Source organism: Gracilinanus agilis, chromosome 3 (genome assembly GCF_016433145.1).
Source record: "Gracilinanus agilis isolate LMUSP501 chromosome 3, AgileGrace, whole genome shotgun sequence".
NCBI lineage: Eukaryota > Metazoa > Chordata > Mammalia > Didelphimorphia > Didelphidae > Gracilinanus > Gracilinanus agilis.
The window spans coordinates 413,532,677-413,558,636 of NC_058132.1; the positions used below are offsets into that span (position 1 = coordinate 413,532,677).

The following is a 25,960-nucleotide window of genomic DNA, read 5'->3' on the forward strand; positions in this document are numbered from 1 at the left end:
AATATAAAATACTTAGGAATCTATCTACCAAAACAAACACAGGAATTATACGAAAACAACTACAAAACACTTTCCAAACAATTAAAACTAGATCTAAACAATTGGAAAAACATTGATTGCTCACGGGTAGGATGAGCTAATATAATAAAAATGACCATTCTACCCAAATTAATTTACCTATTTAGCACCATATCTATCAAACTACCAAAAATCTTTTTTACTGAATTAGAAAAAACTATAACAAAGTTCATTTAGAATAACAAAAGATCAAGAATATCAAGGGAAATAATGAAAACAAAATGTGATGGAAGGTGGCCTAGCAGTACCAGATATTAAACTATACTATAAAGCAGCAGTCATCAAAATGTTATGGTACTGGCTAAGAGACAGAAGGGAGGATCAGTGGAATAGACTTGGGGTAAGTGACATCAGCAAGACAATGTATGATAAACCCAAAGAACCCAACTTTTGGGACAAAAATCCACTATTTGACAAAAACTTCTGGGAAATTTGGAGAACAATATGGGAGAGATTAGGTTTAGATCATCTCACACCCTACACCAAGATAAATTCAGAATGGGTGTATGACTTGAATATAAAGAGGGTAACTATAAATAAGTTAAGTGAACACAGAATAATATACCTGTCAGATCTCTGGGAAAAGAAAGATTTTAAAACCAAGCAAGCGTTAGAGAAAATTATAAAATATAAAATAAATGATTTTGATTATATTATATTAAAAAGCTTTTGTACAAACAAAAACAATGCAACCAAAATCAAAAGGGAAAACAAATTGGGAAAAAATCTTTATAACAAAAAACTCTGACAGAGGTCTAATTACTCAAATATACAAGGAGCTAAATCAATTGTATAAAAAATCAAGCTATTCCCCAATCGATAAATGGGCAAGGGACATGAATAGGCAATTTTCAGATAAAGAAATCAAAAGTATCAATAAGCATATGAGAAAGTGTTCTAAATCTCTAATAATTAGAGAAATGCAAATCAAAACAACTCTGAGGTTATCACCTCACACCTAGCAGATTGGCTAAAATGAAAGAAGGGGAGAGTAATGAATGTTGGAGGGGATGTGGCCAAATTGGGACACTAATGCATTGCTGGTGGAGTTGTGAACTGATCCAACCATTCTGGCTGGCAATTTGGAACTATGCTCAAAGGGCTACAAAAGAATGCCTGCCCTTTGATCCAGTCATACCATTGTTGGGTTTGTACCCCAAAGAGATCATAGATAAACAGACTTGTAAGAAAATATTTATAGCCGAGCTTTTTGTGGTAGAAAAAAACTGGAAAAGGAGGGTATGCCCTTCAATTGGGGAATGGCTGAACAAATTGTGGTATATGCTGGTGATAGAATACTATTGCGCTCAAAGGAATAATAAACTGGAGGAATTCCATGTGAACTGGAAAGACCTCCAGGAATTGTTGCAGATCAAAAGGAGCAGAGCCAGAAGAACATTGTACACAGAGACTGATATACTGTGGTAAAATCGAATGTCATGGACTTCTGTACTGGCAGCAATGCAATGACCCAGGACAATTCTGAGGGATTTATGGAAAAGAATGCTACCCACATTCAGAGGAAGAACTGCAGGAGTGGAAAACACAGAAGAAAAGCAACTGCTTGAACACATGGGTTGAGGCGGATGTGATTGGGGATGTAGACTGTAAGGACCACACCAATGTAACTATCAATAATATGGAAATAGTTCTTGATCAATGACAAATGTTAAAACCAGTGGAAATGCGCATCGGCTATGGGGTGAGAGGGGAGGTGGGGTGGTTGAAGGGGAAAGTGAGAGCATGAATCATGTAACCATGTTAACTTTTCTAAAAATAAATATTATTAAATGATAAAAAAAAAAGAAACAATTACAAAACTATTCGGTCACTCAATCTTCTCACTATGTTGCAATACATTTTGCTAAGCACCAATACAAAGAAAGGCAGTATCAGAGTTGCTACCCTTATGAAGCTCACATTCTAATGAGGGAGGCAATATTCAAACAATTTTATACCTACAAGATATGTATGGAAGATAACCTCAGAAGGAAACAAGCAGTAGGGGAAACAAGGAAAGGCTTCCTACAGGAAGTGGGATCAGTCTTTCAGAAGCCAGGAAGTAGAGGAAAGAAAAGATTCCTAACATGGAAGAAAGTCATGGAGAAGGAATGTAATTGGGAGTTGGACTGTTATATACAAGGAATAGCAAGAAGGCAGGAATAGAGTCATGTATAGAGATCATAAAGTAGGGAGTCAAGTATAGGAAAACTGAAAAGTGAGGAAGGGGAAAATTTGTGAAGGACTTTAAATGCCAAAAAGAATTTACATTTGATCCTGAAAATGACAAGGGCAACCCTGGATTTCAGAGAGTAGTGAGGTAACATGTCAGAGCTTTACTGCTGGAAAATCACTTTGGTAGCTGAGTGAGAGATGGATTGGAGTAAGGACAGACCAACTAGAACTCTACTGCAATAATCCCAGGGATTGAGTGTTGAGTAGTTGCTCTGATGGCTGAGTGGAAAGAAAAGGATGTCCACATATAAAAAAGAGATGTGAAGATAAGAACAAGACTAACCAACAATTTGGTTACATAGAATGACTGTGAAAGAAAACTCAAAGATGATAGTGGAGTTGAGAGTTAGATTGGAAGAATGGTGATTTTTTTCATAATAGCAGGGGATTTTGGAAGATGAGAGGGTTTGAGGGAAAAGATGAGTTCTGTTTTAGTCATGTTTGATTTTTTAAATACTCATGGGATTTCCACTTCAAGATGGCCAACAGACACTTGTAGTCATGAAACTATAGCTCAGAAGCTAGGGTTGGATCTGTAAATCTGAGAATCATCTATATAGTGATAACTGAACCCATGAAAACTGAGGAAATCCTCAAGTGTAATAATAGAGGGAGAAGAAAAGAATTTCCAGAACAGAGCCTTGGAGACACCCCTAGTTAGTGGATGTGACCTGCATTAAAAGCTAGAAATGGAGACTAAGGAGCCAACAAGTAAGAGAAATACCAGGAGGTCAGCATCATAAAAGCCTAGAGAGGAGAGAGAATCTAGGTCAAGAGGGTGATTAATAGGTTAATGCCTAAGAAAAATTTGGAAGAATGACGACAAAAAGGGCCATTAAATATGGCAATTAAGAAATTGCTGATTTAGCGGCACTAAGGTAGCTCAGTGGAGAGCACTAGGCCTAGAGTTGGGAAGCCCACGGTTCAAACCTGGCCTCAAAATTTCCTAGCTATGTGACCCTAAACAAATCACTTAACCATGTTTGCCTAGCCTTCCTTGCTCTTCTGTCTTAAGAGTTGTTAATAATAAAGTACAGGTTAAATAAAAAAGAAAGAAATCACTAATTTGGAGAGAGCAGTTTTAGGCAAATTAATAATGTCAGAATCCAGGCTTTATAACAGAGGGCATGGATTGCAGTTGGTTTTCTCAAGGAGTTTAGCTGAGAAGACGATAAAACATATAAGAAGATAGCTAACAGAAAGGGAAGACTCAAGTAAGGAAGGATTTTTAAGAGATTTAGGAGATACTGCCATGTTTGTAGCAGCAGAACAGAAGGAGCCAGTAGATAAGGAGTTGAGAATAAGAGAACAGAGATAATACTCTACTGGATAAGACAGGAATAGATAGCATGTATACATTGAGATTTTCCTTGGGCAAGGAGAAATACTACCTCTCATCATGAGATGGGTGAAAGAAAAATAGTGGAAGGCCTCTCTGAATGATGAGAGATGAGGAAGAGAGAAGAAAGAGAGATTCTTGGCAAATGGCTTCCATGTTTATAAAGTCTGAAATTCTTTTATTTGAACATAACCTTTCATTCCTTCTTTCCCATATACCTTTTAATCTTCACAGGTCTAGTTGTAATTAGGTAAAATAAATATGTAGTAGACCCAGTCAATATGGTTTTGTGACTTTCTCCAGCTCCATTCTCCAGTACATATAAAGAAAGCATGGTGGATGGTAGGAACATAGAAAGGAATGATCAGTGACATGACAAAAAGGAAAGAAATTCCAAAGTAGAAAACTGTGTAGAGTTGAACTCCTCATACATCAAAGGTTGAGATAGGAAAGTGAGGATAGTTGTAGTCAGTATATATAGGTGATAGCTTGGGAAAGCAATGTATAGTGAAGATGAAGAACAAGGTTAGAGTGTTAAAAGGCATATGGGAAAGAACAAATGAAAGGTTATGTTCAAATAAAGGAATTTCAGAGTTTATAAATATGGGTGGCAGATAAAGTTAAGATCAAAGGTAAGATCATCTCTTCTGTTTAGCTGAGGTGTAATGGATGAGAAGTAGGTCATGGAAATTGAGCAGATTTAGGAAATGGGAAATTAGGGTCTTAAGAATGTGTGATGGAAATTTTCTTTTCCTCCCTCTCCTGTGTTACACACTTCATCTCCTTTTGACCTGGAGACCAGGACTGTGTGCCAGGAAATCATTGGGTGAAATGAGTCACGAGGATAGAGCAACAGACAAAAAAATGCAGCAACAGGGTCAAGAGACCATGAGATGGGGACAGTATGATTTCCCCTTCACTGCCCCCCTGGGCAGCCATGGCAAAATAGAAAGCCATGTTTGGCTCCTGAGATGTGACATGTGAGAATTAGGGGGTGGAGAATAGTTTGATAAACTGAGGCAAGAGTGGATTTCGCTCTCTTCTCTTCCATGTTTGTTGCTGACTAGACTTGCCTGTGTAGTAGCAAGTAGGGGGTCCTAACGACAGCTATAAGCAAAATGGAACGATAAAGAAAATACCTTGTATATTTCTCTCTTATTCTTCTATCCTTTTCCTCTACTACTTTTGATTAATAAAATTATCCATTTATGGCCAGTCTCATAATTTTTATTCTTACAAGAGGGAGTATTAATATGTTGCAGTATCCAAATATTAGAAGCAGAAGTTGAGGAGCAGGGAAAAATTGAGTTCAATAAATAACATCCATTAGGATTTGGCTAACAAATTTAGATCTTTAGAAAAAAGAAAAATTGGAATTTAAATTTTCTACTTTGTATTTTTCAATTTGCAAATTAATTCATTACCTTTTAACGTTTTAGCCCATTTGAGCCCATTCTTGGAATGCTAGCCAATTCTGGTGGTGTATGCAATGTGGAAGAAAGAGAAAGCAGAAGGCAGTTTGCAGAAAAAGAAAAAAATCCAAGGTAAATTCAAGAGAGTAATTTAACATGCTCACATACTTTCATGGCTATGAAAAATAATTTTAATTTATTTATCTTCATGGGGGTGAGTGTTGGGTAGGGCTAGATCTATGCCTTTATTGATGGAGAAACTTTTCTTTATAGAAACTCCTTTAACTGTCTTTTTGAGTTGCTTGGTGGGGGGCACTGACATTAAGTGACATGCCAATGGACACATAACTGAAATGTGCCAGGGGCAGAATTTAACCTCAGTCTTTTTGATTCTAAGGTTGACCTTTGGATACACTATACCAGTGATTCCTAAAGTGGGTGCTACCGCCCCCTGGTGGGTGCTGCAGCGATCCAGGGAAGCGGTGATGGCCACAGGTGCATTTATCTTTCCTATTAATTGCTACTAAAATTAAAAAAAAATTAATTTCCAGGGGGCTAAGTAATATTTTTTCTGGAAAGGGGGCAGTAGGCTAAAAAAGTTTGGGAACCACTGCACTATACCATGCTATCTCTCCACTGTTGGTAAAGCTTAGTTCTAGTGTTTTGCAAAATAACAAAGTTTTTGTTCATATCCTTAGTCCTAGCAATACAATTATGGGATTTACTGACAGCAGAAAGAGGCCCAACCAGGCAACATTCAGAGCAACACTCATTTGTAATAGGAAGAAGCTGGAAGTAGATCATGGTATATGAAAAAATGTTATTTCATTTGGTAAAAGAACAGTACTGTACTATAAAGGATGGCCAGGAAGAATTTAAAGAAATATGAGAAAACTTATTGCAGTAATGTAGAGTAAATCAGAATTATATATATGACGTACCAATATTTAAATGAAGATAACTTTGAATAGCAACATAATAAGTCAAAAACAAGAATGACATGTTGAATGCCAGGCAAAATGACCTGAATGTCACATGGATGACAGGAACTGGTCACTGAAACACATACAGAAGCAAAGGCAACAGATGGTGGGAATGTTCCAAAGCTGAGTCTTGAAAGAATGCTATTAAGTGAAATAATAAAGGGGCTAAGGACTCAAGAGGACAGTGAGGAGTTAAATTGGTTCACCAAGGGGTCAAGATGGGGAAAAGAACATAGTGGTTGGTGCAGGGGTAAAGGCATGGGAGAGAACTAAGGGGGTCAAGGGATTGAAGGTCACTCTAGAAAAAAAAATATTGTTTTATAAAGGAAGGCAGAGTGAGAGATGGAAACCCAACAGACTATGGTCAGATAAGGGGATTGCAGAATTCTTAAAACATGAAGGTGATACATTTGTAGGTGATGGCCAGATCAAGGGTATGAGTATCTATTTTTGTGTGTAGCTGAGAAGGGGTAGAGGAGTTGGTCACAGGAAATGATTAACTTAAGGAACTGGGAGGTTAGAGTGTTTGAACAAGTATTAATATTAAATGCTGAAAACTCCTAGTATGACAGAGAAGGAGTTGGAGAGGAAAAATTGTAAGCCAGGTATTGAATTTCCTGAGGAAGGAAAGTTAATATCCTGGAAGTTTGTAGAAAACAGCTATAAGATTCCGATTAATTATTAATTATTAATAGCATGTATCTCAAAAAAGGAGAAGTTATTGAGCAATGGAAGCCAAGAAGAACCTGGAAGTGGTGAATGGGAAACAAGGAATATTCCAACTCCCCTACTGTGATAGTGAGTTGAGGGGAATGAGTGATTATGTGGCCAGTACTAGGAAAGGTGGTGAGAAAGCCTGTGTTATTAGCAGGGAACAAGATTTCAGTAACAGCCAGAAGACAGAAGGAGTGGGAGAGGAAAAGATTTAGAATGAAGTAAAGTCTGTTGACTATAGAACACACATTCCAGGGGGAAGAGTGAATGGTGTGATTGACTTTCACAGCATTTTTATTGACAGTTGAGGGGAAAGATTTCATATAATATTCTTTATTTTTTTATTTATTGTGAATTATCCCTTTTCTTGATACTTGTAAATCAATTTTCTTCTTTCTTCTTTCCTTGTTTTAATCAAATTAGCTAATATTTATTTTTATTTTCTTAAAACATTTTTTGATTTTATTTAATAAGTTGGGTTTTTTTGTGTTTTTTTTAAACCCTTATCTTCCGTCTTGGAAACAGAAGAGTGGTAAGGGGTAGGCAATGGGGGTTAAGTGACTTGTCCAGGGTCACACAGCTGGGAAGTGTCTGAGGCCAGATTTGAATCTAGGATCTCCCATCTCTGGCCCTGGTTCTCAATCCACTGAGCTATCTAGCTGCCCTCAGATAAGTTTTGATTGCATTAAACTAAAAAGGTTTTGTACAAATAAAACTAATCTAGCCAAGACAGAAGGAAAGAAAAAAATCAGGAGAAAAAAATGATAGACGTTTTCTTGGATAGAGGTCTCATATCTCAATTATGTAGAGAATTCTTTCAAATTTATAAGAGCATGATCATTTCCCAATTGATAAATGGGGAAAAGATATGAACAGTTTTGGGAGGTCAAGTCAAGAAGTCAAAGTCATAGATATACTCATGTGAAAAAATGCTCTAAATAATTATTGTTAAGAGACAAATGCAAATCAAAACAATTCTGAGATATCTCACATCTATCAGGATGGCTAAAATGACAAAAGGCCAAAATGACAAATGTTGGAGGGGATGTAGAAAAATGATGTAGAAAAAAATCAATACACTGTTGGTGGAACTGTGAATTGACCCAATTATTTTAGAGAGCAATCTGGAATCATACCCATGGAGATATAAAACTATGTAAATGTTTCCCAAGATGATCAGAAAAAAAGGAAAAGAACCAGTATGTTCTAAAACAGCAGCTGTGGTAGGTAACTGTAATGGAATACTACTTGCACTGTAAGAAATGATGACCAGGTTAATTTTTTTTAATGGAAAGATCTACATGGAATTATGAAAAACAAAACAAGGAGAATCAAGATAACATATATAGTTATAGAATTAATGTTTGAAGAATAACCTATGAATATCCATCTTCAAAGAATCAACAAATAGAACTATGAAAAACATGGTTTATATATACATATATAAAATAGTAAAAGTGTCACGTTAGCTGGAATATACAGCATATAGATAAAATATCAATCAGTCTGGGGGAAAAAAAAGCTAGAGCTCTATTATGAAGGGCTTTAAATGCCAAGGACTCATTTATTTTATCCTAGAGGCAATATGTAGCTGATATTGCTTACTGAGCAGAGAAGTGAAATGGCTAAAGATTTAATAAAGCTAATTATGGAGTAGAATCAAGTGAAATACAACAACCCAAGAACTTAACCTTTTTTGTGTCTGGCAGTACAATAAAGCCAATGGATCCCTTTTCAATATAATGTATTTAAATACATAGTATTACAAAGGAAACCAATCACATTGAAATACAGTTATCAAAATATCTCAAAATAATAATTTTAAAAATAAGTTTATAAACCTATGTTAAGAACCCCTAATAAAATGAAACCCATTGAAAAGTCTGGCTTTAAATTACATAAAATGAAACTACTCCAAACTTGGAAGAAATGTCATTTGTAAACATCATCACACCAAAAGATGAAAAAATAGCACACCTCTCATTTAAAATGTATACCTATGGAAAAACATGCCTCTGACAAGCACAAGTAGTTTAATATCTTGGATGTAACAGTATAGAACTATTTATTATTCACCAAGAAACTGTAAAAAATTTGACTTGAAGAATATGGAAATATGTGTTACATGAGAGCAGTGATCTATATCAGACTATTTACTACCTCAGGTGTGGTATGAGGTGGGGAATCTAAATCATAGAATGTCAAAAATTGTTTCTCTAATATAATTGAAAAAAGTAAAAAAAATTATTAAAATAGAAAATTAGATATTATACTCACTTCTAGTAGTTTGAGCTCCTGCACACAATTGTGAAGGAGTTCTAGTGCACGCTGAGATACCTCCCATGGTCTCTGTAAAAAGATGAGCAATGTACATTGTCGAGAAAACAGATAACTTCGAAGATCTAACAGTGTAGCTTCTTGAGTCTGTATCAATTCCCGTTTCTCCATATCTATTGGCTTTCGGAGAATCAATCCATTCCAGCTCTTCACTGACTGGCAGAAAAAAGTCAGCCAGTTTGCACCATCTAGAAAAACAATTTGGGGTTAATTTGTCTTACTAGTCAACAAAGACAGCAGAGTAGGAGCAATGTGGAGCTATCCTCCATAATTACTCTAATAAAGACCTACAAAGAACCATGTCAGGAATAAGAAATCCAAGAAAAAACTATATGTCATTTTTCTAAACCATGTCAGCATAAGAATAGAGACAGAGTACTGGGGACCTAACCAGGAAAATGAGGTGCAAGGTCTTCCAGTTAGGGGACTCAATTGAGGTCTGTAGCTAAGTAAGTACTATGGCAAGAAGCAGTGACAGCAGGAATGAGGTCTGATGTGCAGAGAACAGGAACAAAAGGCATCTTTGTTGCTCTGACCCAAGAACTATACTTTGCAAACCACGTGTGGACTTGGGAGGGGGATTGAGTTTAGGGGCAGCAATGTACAGCTGAACAGCAAATAGAAAGAACCAAATCAAGTAGCAGTTGTGTGGTTCTAATACTTTGGCAAGTCCTGGGAATTGGCTGCCAGACTAGTCTGAGGCCTGTTGCTGAGGGAAGGAAAGAGGGAAGCTCAGACCAAGGGGAAACCTGTAGTTCTGTGATTCAAAACCTAGAGAAAGGTTTCCTGAAAGAGGCTGAGGCCAGCAAAAGGTTATAGGATTCCTACCAGAGCCAAGTCTACCATTGTGTCACCCAGACCCAAGACGGATCTTACAAAACTCAAATCAGGGTAGCAATCAGACTTCAGGCTAGACTAAATTGCTTTGGAGGCACTAAAATTTTGTCAGATCCTGGCTTGAGCCACCCCTGATGCTATGAATATAAATTGTGATCAAATAAGGTCCAGACATTCCCTCTAGAAGGTCACAGAATCTGATTCAATACCATATCATAATTCAAGAAGAATAAGAGAATGGTTTAAATAACTTCTCTTACTTTATACACATACCCATATGGATTTTTAATCATAAGTAAGATTCTATAATTTCTAATGAAAGAAAATGAAAATTAATCTACCATATGTACTTGCATAATTGCATTTTTTCCCTTGGTTTTGCCAGTACAGATAAAAGGGTACAACCATTACTCACTACTTACCACCTGCACCAAAGTTAACAACATATTGGGAGAAAAGGGCATCCAATTCATCATATTGCACCAAGGCATCTTCAAATTGCTGAAGCATCTCAAAGACAAAGGCAAGTTCTTCCTATTTTGAAAGGAAAAAAATAAAAATATATGATACACTCAGAGCTATCTATATGTACAATATATAAAGTCACTTCTAACAAATCATTTAGAGACAAACTATTTGCCTATGGTAAAGACCTTCACTATATGGGTGTCACCACAGACGTATGGACACTAAAATGGACAAGTATTTCCCCTTATGATAGATGACTAATCCCATAAGACTTGGTTTAATGATCCTTTTAGGCCTTAAAATCCATGTGGACACTTATTCTGGTTTGCTGACTGTTGCATGCCAATTATGAAGCAACAAAGACTAAAGTTAGATGAGAAATAGCTAAATTGGGATTTTTGTATATTTATGAAATGTTTTAAAGTTTTAAGACTGAAAATACTGTACTATGCCAGGCAAACTACCAAGGAGTCATTTAATAGAGCTAAAAAAAAGAGAATTATTCTCAAGAAACAAAAGTTCAAACATCTCAAGGAACGTATAAAAAAAGGGAGAAGGAAGAGGATTTATCTACCAATACCAGTTCTCAAATTCTATTACTAAGCAATCATCATCAAATTACCAGATACTTGTTAAAAAGCACGAATACAGAGAAGCATGGAAATTTGTGCAGTGAAGAAACTAATATAAACAAAAGACACATTATAAATGGAAAGAACCACACACATACACAAAGAAAGACAAATGAAAAGCATAAAATTGTAAATAAAAGAATGGCCCCAAAGAAAAGATGTAAGAGAACAACGGGTCTCATTCCTTTTCACAGGGGAGAGGTCCACAGGTATGGAATACTGTATACATATATTTTCAGACTGTTTCAGGGTATTTAATCAGGTTTGCTGTTGTTTTTTCTTTAAAAAAAAAAAGCCTGTTGTAGGAGATGTCTTTAGGAAATAGGATGAGTGAAATGGGAAGCATTTTTGCAACATAAAAACAAAGCGTGTCAATAAAGTTCACTTTTTTTTTTAATGTGGAAAAAATAGAAGTAGAGTAGATTAAGGGAGAATGAGAAATAAACTCAGTAGCACAAAAATAAAAAAGGAAATAAAAATATAGCAAGCTCCAAGAGTGGGCTAGTAAATGTTTAACTAGTTCTCTATGACGAAAAACATGAACCAATGACCTATATGCAGTGTTAACATGTTTTTCATCACTTTCTGAAGTCTAGAAAATCAACAAAACAATAAAACAAGCCTTGATATGTGCTAACTTCCAAAGGTGTTGATGCTCTTCTTAAAAATTCAAGAATGCAATGCAATGGCCCAGGACAATTCTGAGGGACTTATGGAAAAGAATACTACCCACATTCAGAGGAAGAACTACAGGAGAGGAAACACAGAAGAAAAACAATTGCTTGAACAAATGAGTTGAGGGGGACATGATTGGGAATGTAGACTCGAAACTACCACACCAATGCAACTATCAACAATTTGGAAATAGGTCTTGATCAATGACACATGTTAAAACCAGTGGAAATGTGCATCAGCTATGGGGAGGAGCTTGAGGCGGGGGGGGGGGGGGTGAAGGGGAAAGTAAGAGCATGAATTATGTAACCATGGTAACTTTTCTAAAAAATAAATATAAATAAATGTTTAAAAAAAATTCAAGAATGAGTTCTGGTGAGCAGTTTGACCCAGCACCCCCCAATAGAATTCTTCCCTACCCATGTCCAAACTCTTACAAATAGAACTAGAAAATGCAGTAAACCAAATTCTGATTAGAAAAATCCATGAAAAAAAAACCTTTTTTGGCCTAAAAGGTGACAGAGAAGTCTGTGGACACTGGCAATTGTAATTGGGCAGATGCACATCACAAAAATACCAGCACACAGAGAGCTGGCACACCACAGCAAGTTCCAGACCTATATCAAGCTACTCTGATTTTATGCAGAGTGGTCCTGCCTAAAGATCCTACTGGAAGTTCTGTTGCTCACTACCCACAATGCAGAATGAGACCTACACCATGTTCTGGAACAGTGATTCCCAAAGTGGGCACTAACGCCCCCTGGTGGGTGCTGTAGCGATCCAGGGGAGCGGTGATGGCCACAGGTGCATTTACCTTTCCTATTAATTGCTATTACAAATTTTTTTAAAAATTAATTTCCACGGGGCTATGTAATATTTTTTCTGGAAAGGGGGCAGTAGGCCAAAAAACTTTGGGAACCACTGTTCTAGAGTAAGGACTGGTCCTAGGCTGTGTGCTGGGAGAAAAATAATAAATTCAGAAGGAAATGGCAGCAGTATAACTTGGAGCCTTAAGGAGCAGAAAAAGGCCTCAGAATCAACTTCTAGCTCAGTTTGAAACCTAAAGATAGAACCAAAGATGAGGAAGCTGGAGTTGTCACTCTGAACCAGCACAGCTTCCCAGATGATTGATAGGAGCTGATCCAACTTAGGTCAGGAACTTGTAGAACTAAAACTTGGAGAGGGAGGTGAGGATAGAAAAGCAATCACACTACTCTGGCAATATCAATAGATAGTATGCAGATTCCCAGCATGAACAAGGGCAATGTACCCCTGTGATACAGGAATAGCAAAACTCAATACCCCAGGTAAAACAACAACAGGAACATCCCAGGATTCCCCTAAAGTATGCAGAGCCCAGAATAAACATCAAGTCTAAAGTCAAGAAGTAGATTAGAAGAATGAGTAAAAAAAAAAAAAAAAAGAATCCCACCATAAAGAGCTATTTTGGTGACAAAACAAACTCAGAAGAACAGAATGTCTCCAAAATACCTATAAAGACGCAAAAGAAAACATAGCCTGGGTATAAACTTAACTAGAATTTTTGGAAGGATGAAACAAGAGTTTTTTTAAAGGTTACTAGAGAAAAAAATGGCAAAGAAATGAAAGCTAAGAAAAAAGAACTGAAAAGAGAATTAATAGCTTGGCAAAGGAGGTTCAAAACTTTGCTCAAGCAACAAACTCCCTAAAGGTTAGAATAGACCAAAAAGAAACCAATCTGGACTTCATGAAACAAGAAGGAAATATTACAGTAATGTCAATAAATTGAAAAAAAGGAAAAAGAAAATATAAGATCTTTCATAGCAAAAGCAACTGACCTGAAAAGTAGATTGAGGAGAAAAAAAATTTAAGAACCAACTATTTAAAAGTCATGACCAAAAAGAGTCTACAAATCATATTTCAAGAAATTTTAAGAAGGAAAAACTGCACAGAATATATTACACACACACACACACACACACACACACACACACACACACACACACACACACACTTTTTTTATAAATATAAATAGCGTTAAGTGACTTGCCCCGGGTCACAAAGCTAGTAAGTGTAGTGAGGAAGATTAGATTAGTTAGTGATTAAGAATTAAGGTTGACCTAGCAGGAAGGAGCTGGAGCTGGGAATTCTAGGTTGGAATGAAGGAGCAGGAAGAAGTGACTTGTGCTCTGAGTGGGACTCCATTAGGGGTTAACAAAATTGTGGTTAGCCCTGGGAGAACTCAGAGTAAAAGGACATCTTGTATCTGTTGTGAAGAAGATAAGATTAGTGATTGATTAGGTATTAAGTACATAGCAGGAAGGAGCTGGAGCTGGGAATTCCAGGATGGAATGAGGGAGCAGGAAGAAGTGACTTGGGCTCTGGGAAGGACTCCATTGGGGTTAACACAAACTGTGGTTAGCCCTGGGAGCACTCAGAGTAAAAGGACATCCTATATCCTGATTTTCCCCTGGGATCCTTAGTGGTGGCATCTAGCAAAGAGATCAACAGTCCTGTACCAAGGAAGAAGAGGAAGTTTTGAGATCTGGTGGACAGCGTTTCAAGCAAAACCTTCTCAACTTGGTTCCTGAGACAACCTTGGCTCTTGGCATCCAGAGATCATCAGTGGATTGCAGTGAGAATCACAAAGCCACAAAGCCCCTAGCTGAGCTGCTCAAGCCTGGCAGGTTCCAGGTCTGAGGCAATCACCCAGAGACTCCACTGCTCCTTGGGCCCTGTCAGTTTAGATTACTAAGTTAGTGTAGAAATAAGTCTTTCCTTTCCCTTTGGGTTATGTCATCAGATTTAAGGTTTTAGAGTAGATATCCCTATCCCACCTTTTAGTTGTTCATAATTAAACCTAGTTATATCCTGTTACCTTGTCTGTTAAATTCAAGGCCTCTGGCCAGAGTGATAGTTGGCTAACTGTCATTTGTCAGTTAGGAGCAGCTTGGCTGTTCATGTCTTCAATGTCCAGGTCTAGTCTCTCATAAAATCCAGTGGGTGTTCCCACAAACCACTTAGTTTATTTATAATATCCCTGGTTGACCCCATTACCTATACTTATATTTCCCACACATCCTGATTTTCCCCTGGGATCTTGTGTGGTGGTGGCATCTAGCAAAGAGTCAAGATCTTCAGTGCTGTACCAAGAGAAGAGGAGGAGTTTGGGATCTATCTGGTGGACAGAGTCTTGAGCACACCTTCTCAACTTGGTACCTGAGGACACCTTGGCTCTTGGCATCCAGAGATCATCAGTGGATTGCAGTGAGAATCCCAAAGCCACAAAGCCCTTAGCTGTACTCAAGCCTGGCAGGTTCCAGGTCTGAGGCAGTCACCCAGAGACTCCATTTACAGCTCCTTGGGCCCTGTCAGTTTAGATTACTAAGTTAGTGTAGAAATAAGTCCTTCCCTTTCCCTGTGGGTTTTGTCATTAGGTATTAAGGTTTTAGAGTAGACATCCCTATCCCTCCTTTTAGTTGTTCATTATTAAAACCAGTTATATCCTGTTACCTTGCCTGTGGGACTCAAAGCCTCTGGCCCAGGGTGACAATTGGTCAATGGTACCTTTGTCAGTTAGGAGCAGCATGGCTGTTCTGATCTTCATGTCCAGGTCTAGTCTCTCATAAATCCCAGTGTGTGTACCCACGAATCACTTAGTTTTATTATAATATCCCTGGTGTCCCCATTACCCTTACTTATATTTTCTACATAAGTGTCTGAGATCAGCTTTGAATTCATAAAGATGAGTCTTCTTGACTCCAGTCTTTAATCCCAGCACTCTATCCACTGGGCCATCTTATTGTCCTCTCTCTTCTGCCTCCAAACAATACATACATACAAAATATGAAGTAACCTTAGAGGGGAAGGCTCTCATAAATATAAAGACACATCATAAATGTGTGGAATGAGAAATCAGTGTGTTATTCTCAAATACATTAGCAATATTAATATCTCCAAAATGTATATGCCTAGGATCCTAGAAAGAGCTAAGTAAAGCTGGTCTCTTTGAAAAAGCATCCCTTGCAAGAAAACATTGCCCCATCCCATTATGAATACAACAGCCTAAATTTGGAACTATGCTCAAAGAGCACTAAAAGACTGCCTGCCCTTTAATCTAGCCATACCAGTGCTGGATTTATACCTCAAAGAGATAAGGAAAAATATTTGTACAAAAATATTTATAGCTGCACTCTTTGTGGTGGCAAAAAATTGGAAAATGAGGGAATGTCCTTCAATTGGGGAATGACTGAACAAATTGTGGTATCTGTTGGTGAAGGAATACTATTGTGCTCAAAGGAATAAAGAACTGGAGGAATTCCATGTGAACCAGAATGATCTCCAGGATTTGATGCAGAGTGAAAGGAGCAGAACCAGGAGAACCTTATACACAGAGACTGAAACACTGTGGTATACAATCAAATGTAATGGACTTCTCTACTAGCAGCAATGCAATGATCCAAGACAATTCTGAGGGATTCATGGAGAAAGAACGCTAGCTACATTCAGTGGAAGAACTGTGGGAGTAGAAACACAGAAGAAAAACAACTGCTTGATCACATGGGTTGATGGGGATATGATTGGGGATACTGACTCTAAATGATCACTCTAGTACAAATATCAATAATATGGAAATAGGTCTTGATCAATGACAGATGGCAAAACCCAGTGGAATTACACCTCAGCTACAGGAGGGGGAAAGGGGAAGGGAGGGAAAGAACATGAATCTTGTAACCATGTAAAAATACTCTAAATTAATTTATTAAATACAATTTTCCAAATTTAAAAAAAAAAGAATACAACAGCCTATTTGGGGGAGGGGAGGGAAAGAACATGAATCATGCAACCATGGAAAAATACCCTGATCTAACTAATTAAATAAACTTAATTTGAAAAAAAAAAAAAGAATATAACAGTCTCTTAATTACCTTTGGCCTGAGAGAGACAGAAACAACTTATATTTATACAAGGTATTTTTGGTGTTTTGGAATGTCTTTTGACTTTGTACTTTAGAAATGTTCAAAACTATAGTCTAGTAATGTAGGAATACGTTTTATGGACCAGAAGCTAGGCTAGCGGCCTCTTCCCTGTTCTATAACCCCTTTTCCCAGTTTAACTCTTGGTCACTTTGGTTTGCATTCTTGGCCCCTCCTCACCTATTGCTGACCCTGCCTGTGCAATTTGCATTGGGGGTGGGAGGTGCCTGCCCAGGAGACCAGGTGGGCAGAAGGCTCTGGAAGGCACTCCCAATCAGCCCTGCACCCTTAATATTTGTATGTAGATTGGGGTCTGATTCTGGCCCTTGACCATTAAGCTAGGAGACACTGTTTGGAGGATACCTCCCCTTCAGGACCTGAACAGGGTGAATGTGCCGAAGGGATGCATTTTTCTATAAATAAGGGTTTTTCTGTAAGTTGGAGTTTTTTGCTTTTGGGGTTTTCTTGGCTTTTTTGCTTTTGAAGCTTTTTATATTTGGGCCGGGCTTTTCCCTCTCAATAAAACATTTCATTTGAAAAGGCTTCCCAGGTTTTCTTGAATAGTGGCTAAAGAATGGCTAAAAATCTTGTAATTTTCAAGGTCCCCTCAATTTCCACTCTATACAATAAAGAAAATATCTGGAAATATCTTTAACAACCATGACAAGAATTCTTAATTAAAACAAACAAACAAACAAAAAAGACAGATCAAAAAGATAAAAAAAGTGCTTCTGATTTCATGAAACAAAAATTTTTACAGGGGTAAAAAAAAATCAATGCAGATAGGCTGATGGAAACTGCCAACTGGCAAAAATCTTTATATAAACCATCTCTGATCAATGATATATATATTTAATATTAATATTTAAGACAAAGAGCTATTCTGCAATAGATGAATTTTGAAAGGCTATGAACTAACAGAAACATTATAAATTATTAACAATCATTTGAAAGACTGCTCCAAATAACGAAGATGAGAAACATAAATATAGTTTTATATTCATATCAAATCAAGTAAACCTGAGAAGATGGAAATGATAAATGTTAGAAAAAGACAGGCATTGGTGGAGCTGTGAAATGATCCAACTATTCTGTAATGCAATTTGTAATTATGTTTTAAGATGACTAAGATGACTTGAGAGATTCCAATGTATATTTCATATACTCTGAGGAAACTGAAGACAAAGAAAGAACTTGCATGTGACAAGTGTTCAGAGTATTTTTGTGGTAATAAAAGTAAATAAAATAGCTACCCATCAATTTGAAGAAGGGCTAAATAAAAGGAAGTATGTGTCAAGAAAAAATACTGTGACATGAAGTAACTGAAACTAGGAAATAATATATATAAGAACTACAGCATAAACAGAAGAATAAAATGTAATTGACACATTTCACATTGTAATTATCAAGTGTGGCCCAGAAGAGAAAATAAAATGTGCCTTGTTGATTTTATTTGAACATGAGAGCAATGTAATTATTACTTTCAAGTTTTTTTAAACCAGAGATTAGTAGTAATTTTTCTTATAATTTATGTCTTACAGGACATAGTCACCATGAGATCAAAGTCCAATATCTTAAAAAGGCTAAAGTCAATATTGATTTGTCAACTGGTTTTGCCAGACATTTAAAATTTTTTAAATTTTGGATACTGAGTAGGGGAAACTAGGGAAAAGGCACAGTCATAAATGGTGATATGAAAACAAAAGGCATGAATTTATATAAAAAAGTGATTACTGAAAGTAAACATAATTAAACTCAAAAGAGGAAGAAGAAACTCAACATAAGAGATCTTCAACAGAATGAGCAATAAGCAATATATTCATAGAATAACAGACAAGAGTTAGAAGGGACACCTCAGAGCTCACCTAAATCAATGCTTTCATTTTACAAAAGACAGACATGGAGGTGAGCAAGAACATGTATATGTCTTATCTTTGTGCCTATGAAAAGTCACAAAGAAAGCAAATGACAGAAGTGGAATTCAAATACAGATCATCCAGTTTCAAATCTTATGCATATTCTTTCCAAAGTATCACATTGCTTCCCACTATAAAAATATTCCAGTTCTTTTAAAATATATCATATCAACCACAGTACCACTAAAATGTGGATAGAGGATTAAGAAAGTATAAAGTTCCCTATCAGAATCAATTTAAAATGAATTAAAATCAATTTTCCATTTCCAAGAATTAATCATTGTGACTCAAAAGCAAGTTAAGCCAAGTGTCTGAAAAATAATTTCAAATAGTAAACTGACCTTTTCAATCAAGACATAGTGGAGAGAATGTATATAATTTTCTCTTCATGAGTGATCAAACAGCTCATCATTCTTCAAATCTATTTCTAGGTCTCTTCTAGATCCAAATCCTAGAACCCTATGAAGGTCTTCCAAACTAAAACCCAGCAAATATTATCCGTCTACCATCTTTATGAGCTAATACGTATTTAAGTCAAAACATTTGTTGAAATTAGTAAAATACAATGAACTGTGCTTGATCAATATGATTTAAACCCAAAGCTACTAGGTTAACACTAAAATCAACAAGCATTAATGAAAGAAAAATAATGTGATAATGATAATAGCAGTTAGTATTTATTACACACTTGCATTTGAATCACAAGGCAGCAACATATTATTCATTATGGGAAATGGAAAGTTGGCTTTCATTAATTTTAGGCTGATTCTGACAGGAAACTTTATAATTTCTTAATTGTTGTCTACATTTTAGTAGTACCATGACTAATATATTTTAAAAGAACCAAAATATCTTAGTAGGAAGCAGTTTAGTACTTTGCAAAGAACATGCCTAAGATTTGAAACCAGATAACCTGGATTCCCATAGTGTATTAATAACCAAAAGGCCCCTGAGAATCAAAAACTATGTAACAAAATCCCAAGGTTACTCAGAGTTCAAAGTATTTCAAAATAAATTTAGGATGCAAGCAGTAAAATAACAGAGGAACTAAGGATATAGCACCCTAAGAACTGATCTCTAATCTTGCTTTATAAGCAAGAAATAAGGATGTTTACTATTCTTGCTACTCTTACTACAAATCTCTGGTTTAAAAAAACAAATAAAAAACTAATAAAAGTAATAATTACCAGGGAATCAAACAAGAAAAAGTTGATTCAGTGTTTGGTCAAGTACCTGAACCATGAAATATTCACAAAAGCTCCATCCTGGTTCAGTCCTCTTCTCTCTCAAAGTCCTCATGTCATCTTCAAACTTGCCTAAGTTTTTGGTAAAAGACATTAGAAGCAAAGTCCTGAGTTTGGTCAGGAAGGCATTCCAGGATTCCTGAGTACGGGAAGAATCCTTCAAAGGGTCACAGAGTACCACACACCTGCAAAGATATGAAGAGATCATTTTAGATAAAGAACAACAATGTTTGAGAATGATTTCTCCTTAAATTTGGCAGAATTTAACACATTTTCCAAACAATTTAATTTTTTTGAATGTTATAGAAAAAAATAACCTGGCTCACTGCTTAAGACCTTTCCCTCTAGCATGGTGAAAGCCTATTGACACATATAATAGAACAAAAAACAAATTTTGATAATTAATGCTTAATTCACAATCTGAAATAAAAGTTAGAATTTCCTTGAGTTATTTGAAATTCAGAAGCAATATCAAAACCTTTAAATAATTCCTCAATTTATAAAAAGGATAAGTCCAAAATGTGTTATAAGTGGGTTTTATGAAACTCCAAACTGATCCTTGTCCCTGAGAGCCTGTCTTCAAGAAACTCCTTTACTAGCCCTTTATCCCAGACTCAACCATAAATCCTCAAGCACATTTTGATTGCTTTAGATAGGATTGGCAGATGTGGTTGTCAAAAAAGTACCCTTTGTACTTTGGTCATCCTAGTTTTTTATATTGTATCTAGGCTTCTCCTAGTTCCAGTATATATAAAACCACAAGTTCTTTAGTTCAATGGAAATTCCTATGATAGAAAATCCCATTTGTGGTGCATTTCCCCAGAGACATTGTTCCCAGTCTCAGAGCTTAGTTCAGTGTGATTGTGTTGTGTGTGTGCATATGACTCTATGTGGTGATCATAACAGCACCATCTCCTTTGTCCTCATTAAAGATATGTTCTTTCTAATTGCTTTGGTGGTTCTGTGGTGTTTTTCCAGGTTAAAATAGATAAAATTTCTTTCCAAATATTCCTAAGTGGAAGAGGTATGGTGGAGACTGACTTGGAAAACCACAAATTAACATTATGTTGTATTTAAAAATTTTAATTTTGTTAAATATTTCCCAATAAGATTTTTTCTTTTCCTTTTTAAAAAAAGGATTTATTTTTTAAATTCACCTTTCCAAATTTTGAGTTCTGAATTCTTTCCCTCCCCTTTACACTCCCCCAACCACTGAAAAAGCAATGTGATACCAATAATAAATGTAAAATCATGAAAAACAAATTTACATATTAGTCATGTTGCAAGAAGAAAACCAAGGAAAAAAAGTGAAAAAATTATGCTTCAATCTGCACTTAAGACTTTATCAACTCTCTAATTGGAGGTGGATAGTAGTTTTCAAAAGTCCTTCAAGACTAACTTGAATCGTCATGATAGGAATAGTCAAGTCTTTCACAGCTGATCATAGATTCAATATTACTCCCACTAAATACAATGTTCTGTTTCTGCTCATTTCACTTTGTATCAGTTCATATAAGTCTTTCCATTTTTTTAACCCCGCCCCTTCCATCATTTCTTATAACACAATAGTATTCCAGCATAATCATATTGCAGCTTGCTTAGCCATTCCCCAATTGATTGGCTTCCTCTCAATTTCTAATTCTTTGTTAACACAGAGTTGCTAGAAATATTTTTGTACATAAAAATCTATCACGTCTACCATGGAAAATCCCAACAATGGGGGCAGCCTTTGAGCCAATGCCCAATACCACAACTCAGGCAAAATAGGCAAAGCCAGAATACCAGCTAGGACATGGCATCCACACTGTCAAGGAGAGAAAGACCAGCAGCAACCCAGAGGTACTGAGGCCAAGCATGCCACTAATATCAGCCAAGTTTCTGGGGAAACCAGGAACAGAGCAGGAGATATCTGCCAGAGCCCAGGAAAACAAGTACCTACATGCAGCCTAAAATGGGTCTGTGGTATTCTCTGGCTTGATCTCCCAACTGCCATCAATGGCCAGAGTACAACTCCTAAATGGGGTGATAAGGGAAGACTAGGACTAGTACCTGTGGAGTCAGGGCTTACCAAGCAGGTACGGCTGCCTTCTTCCTTTGGTTCCCACCTGGCATCCAGTTCTCACCTGTGGCTCCAAGAAACTGTAGCATGCCTAGCAGCCACACGGTTATAAAAAATTCTCAGCAGGTGAGCAAAATCAGGGTGAGAGAAACCAACAGGCCTCAAGGACAGTGATTCCCAAAGTGGGCTCTACCACCCCCTGGTGGGTGCTGCAGCGATCCAGGGAGTGGTGATGGCCACAGGTGCATTTATCTTTCCTATTAATTGCTATTAAAATTTAAAAAAATTAATTTGCAAGGGGCTAAGTAATATTTTTTCTGGAAAGGGAGCAGTAGGCCAAAAAAGCTTGGAAACCACTGAGTTGGAAGAATGTCTATCCCAAACATATGAAGGCTTCCCCAGAGTTACTGAAGTCCATTAGCAAAAGTCAAGATGACTGGTGACTGCTCACTGACTTCTCTGATGCCTAACCAAACTAAGTGCTTTGAGTGCCTGCTTTCCCCACCTTCTAATCCACCTTTCACGTGGTTTTTTTTTGACACCAAACTAAGAAATTATTTTATAGAGCAAGAAAAAATAGTAACAAAATTCATCTGGAAGAATAGGTTAAGAATATCAAGGAAATCAATGGAAATACACATGAAGGCAGGTGGTCTAGCAGTACCAGATTTCAAATTATATTACAAAGTGGTCATCATCAAAACAATCTGGTCCTGGCTAAGAAATACAGTGGAAGACCAGGTACACATTATTACCTATTATTGGGTACACATTATTACACATAATTTAGGTAGCAAATGACCATAGTCATCTAGTGTATGATAAACTCAAAGATCTAAGTTTAGAATTCATTATGTGATAAAAATTCTTGAGAAAATGGAAAACAGTTTGGCAGAAAGTAGGTAGAAGTCAATATCTCACATCATATATCAAGATAAGGTCAAAATGGGTACATCATTTATTTTGTCTAGCTCTATAAAATAATTCTTTGGTAGTATGGTAAGGAACTGAATAAGTTCATTTAGGTAGAATTGTCATTTTTATTATATTAGGTTGGCTTATCCATGAACAATTAATATTAACTCTAGTTGTTTATATGTCTTTATTTGTGTGAAAAGTGTGTTCATTTAGCTCCTGGGTTGATCTTGGCTCCCAAGTATTTTATATTATCTGCAGTTATTTTATTTTATTTTTTTAAAGTGGTGGTGATATTATTCATTTTGAATATTTAGACAGTGGTAGCTTTTAAAAAAATATTCCCCCAATTACATATAAAAACAAATTTTAGCATTAAAATAATTTTTCTCTCCCTCCCTTCCACTCCTCGAGACAGTAAACAATCTAAATTTTACATGAATAGCAGTTATTTTATTTAAATTTTTTTTTACTTTTTTTTACTAATTATATGTCATAAATTTCCTCACAATTTTTTCTAAGTTATATAATTGATCTTATCTACCTTCCTCCTTTCCTCTTCTCACTCCCAATGCTAACAGGCACTTCAATCCAAGTTAAACATATATTATCAATCTGTAGTTATTTTAAATGGAATTTCTTTTTATCTCTTCTTGCTGGACTTTACTGGTAATATATAAAAATGCTGTTGTGGGTTTATTTAAAAAGGTTTTTCTGTTATCTACTGAGATAATCATATGATTTTTTTTGCTTTTGTTACTGATGTGGTCAGTTATTGGTATTTTTTGTTTTTTCATAAAAGTTTTAATTATTGGTTCAATTTTTTTCACTTTTAATTTTACTAATCAGTCCTTTGATATTCAGGATTTCTATTTTAATTTAATTTCTAATTTAATTATCTAATTAGGAATTTCTAATTTGTTTCTTTTCCAGTTTTTTTTAATTAAATGTATAATTCATTGATCTATTCTTTGTCTTTTTCATTGAGATAAGCATTTAGAGATATAAAATTTCCCCTAAGTACTGCTTTGGCTGCTTCCTACAAATTTTGGTATGCTGTCTCATTGTTGTTATTTTTTATTGAAATTACTAATTGATTCAGTTTTGTTCTTTGACTCATTTATTCTTTGGGATTAGATTATTTAGTTTCCAACAAATTTTTTTCAAATCCTTACTTTTTGTCTTAATAATAATTTAAGACAGAAGAGCAAGGGCTAGGTAAAAAGGATTAAGGTGCTTTGCCTAGGATCACACACTAGATAGAGTCTAAGGCCACATCTGAACCCCAAGTCCAGGCCTGGTACTTTATCTACTGAGGAATCTAGCTGCTCCAGTTAATTTTTTTTCCAATTAATTTTTAATCTATGCTTACATGGCCTTTTGTTGAATGTAATTTTTATCACTTCATGGTGCAAAATGGGTACACTTAAATTTTCTGTTTTTCTTTGTTTTTAATGCCCTAATATATGATCAATTCTCATGAAGGTACCATGTGCAATTTAGGAATAGGCAAACTATTTTTCCTTTCTCATTCAATTTTATCCAGGGCTACTATATCTAACTTTTCTAAAATTCTATCAATCTCTTTAATTTTTCCAATTACATTTTAATCTGGTTTAGGCTATATCCAGTAGTTTTGCAGACCATCCTCATAGAAGCAAGTTCAACATCTCTGCCCTAATGGTCTTCTTATTTTTCTTATGCTTCTTCTAATTCATCCTAAACATATCAAATTAATCCTAAAACAGTGTTGGTCATCAATCAACAAGCATGCAAGAGCAAGTCTGTGTTAGGCGCTATTGATATAAAAATGAAAATTAAAATAATCCTCTCTCTAAAGCAGTGATTCCCAAAGTGGGCGCCACTGCCCCCTGGTGGGTGCTCAGCAATCCAGGGAGTAGTGATGGCCACAGGTGCATTTATCTTTCCTATTAATTGCTATTAAAATTTAAAAAAAATTTAATTTCCAGGAGGCTAAGTAGCATTTTTTCTGGAAAGGGGGTGGTAGGCCAAAAAATTTTGGGAACCACTGCTCTAAAGGCATGTAAATATTCTATTAATGGGAAAGAATATGAACATGTAGGTGTGTATGCATACACACATTTCATATAGTTATTTTTTATATACAAAACATATACAAGGTAATTTGGGGCAGAAAGTCACTAACAGTTGTGTGGTTATCAGAAAAGCCTTAAAAAGTGGCATTTTAACAGAATCTTAAATAATGAATTTGAAATGAATCTTGATTGTAGAAAGTGGAAGCAGGGAGGAAGTGCTTTCCAAGCCTGAGAAACAGTCAATACAAAAGCCATGAGATATATATACTAAGGAATGTCATGCATAAGTAACAGGAACAAAGCCTATTTAGCTGGACCACAGAGTTCATGGAAGTGAGTAATGCATGAAGGCAGATCAGAAAGGTTGAAGGTCTGTAAATGCTCAAAAAAATACTAGAGGAGCCACTAGAGCTTACTGAGTAATAAAGAGATATAGTCAGACCTCTGTTTAGGAAAATCACTCTGGTGGCTATGTGGAGGTTAAATAAGAAAAGGTTGAGACCAATTAGGAGGATACTGCAATAGACTTCAGGTAATATGTGATGAAGGGATGAAAGGGATGAATGGGGGGGTAGGGGTGGCCCTTGGTGGCTCAATGGATTGAGAGCCAGACCTAGAGATAGGAGGTCCTGGGTTCAAATCTGACTTTAGACACGTCCTAGCTGTGTGACCCTGGGCAAGTCATTTAACCCCCATTGTCTAGCCCTTGCCACTCTTCTGCCTTGGAACCAATACACAATATTGATTCTAAGATAGAAGGTAAGGGTTCTAAAAAATATATATGTGATAAAAGTCTAAAGTTAGGATGCTTGATGGCTATGTGAAAAGAGATGATTTTACAAAACTTTCAAACGATTCCTCATTTATAGTCTAAATTCCTAGTCCATCTTAGCTATGCTGATCTGTTTCCTTTTCACTGGGCTCCTTCCCTTCTCCAGGAATTCAGTGCCCAGCTAACACTTTCTCTAAACATCAACAATTACTTCCCTCCTCCATGACTTCAATACACACACAATGCTTTCTACTCAGTTCATTAACTACCCCAACTGCCATGATCAACAGTTATATTGGATGCTTATAATTTTAGATCTCATTGTTAACTGTGTC

General features: G+C 36.2%; 1 protein-coding gene across 1 annotated transcript in view; it reads right to left on the reverse strand.

The window, feature by feature from the left end:
* TRAPPC10 (trafficking protein particle complex subunit 10) overlaps nucleotides 1-25,960 on the reverse strand; it is a 144,115-nt gene that overhangs the window by 54,831 nt on the left and 63,324 nt on the right. Inside the window, exons 5-7 of the mRNA XM_044669231.1 lie at nucleotides 19,812-20,007; nucleotides 10,358-10,469; nucleotides 9,035-9,286 (exon numbers count right to left, since the gene is read on the reverse strand). Coding sequence (XP_044525166.1) covers nucleotides 9,035-9,286; nucleotides 10,358-10,469; nucleotides 19,812-20,007 — 560 coding nt within the window. The remainder of the gene's footprint in view (nucleotides 1-9,034; nucleotides 9,287-10,357; nucleotides 10,470-19,811; nucleotides 20,008-25,960) is intronic.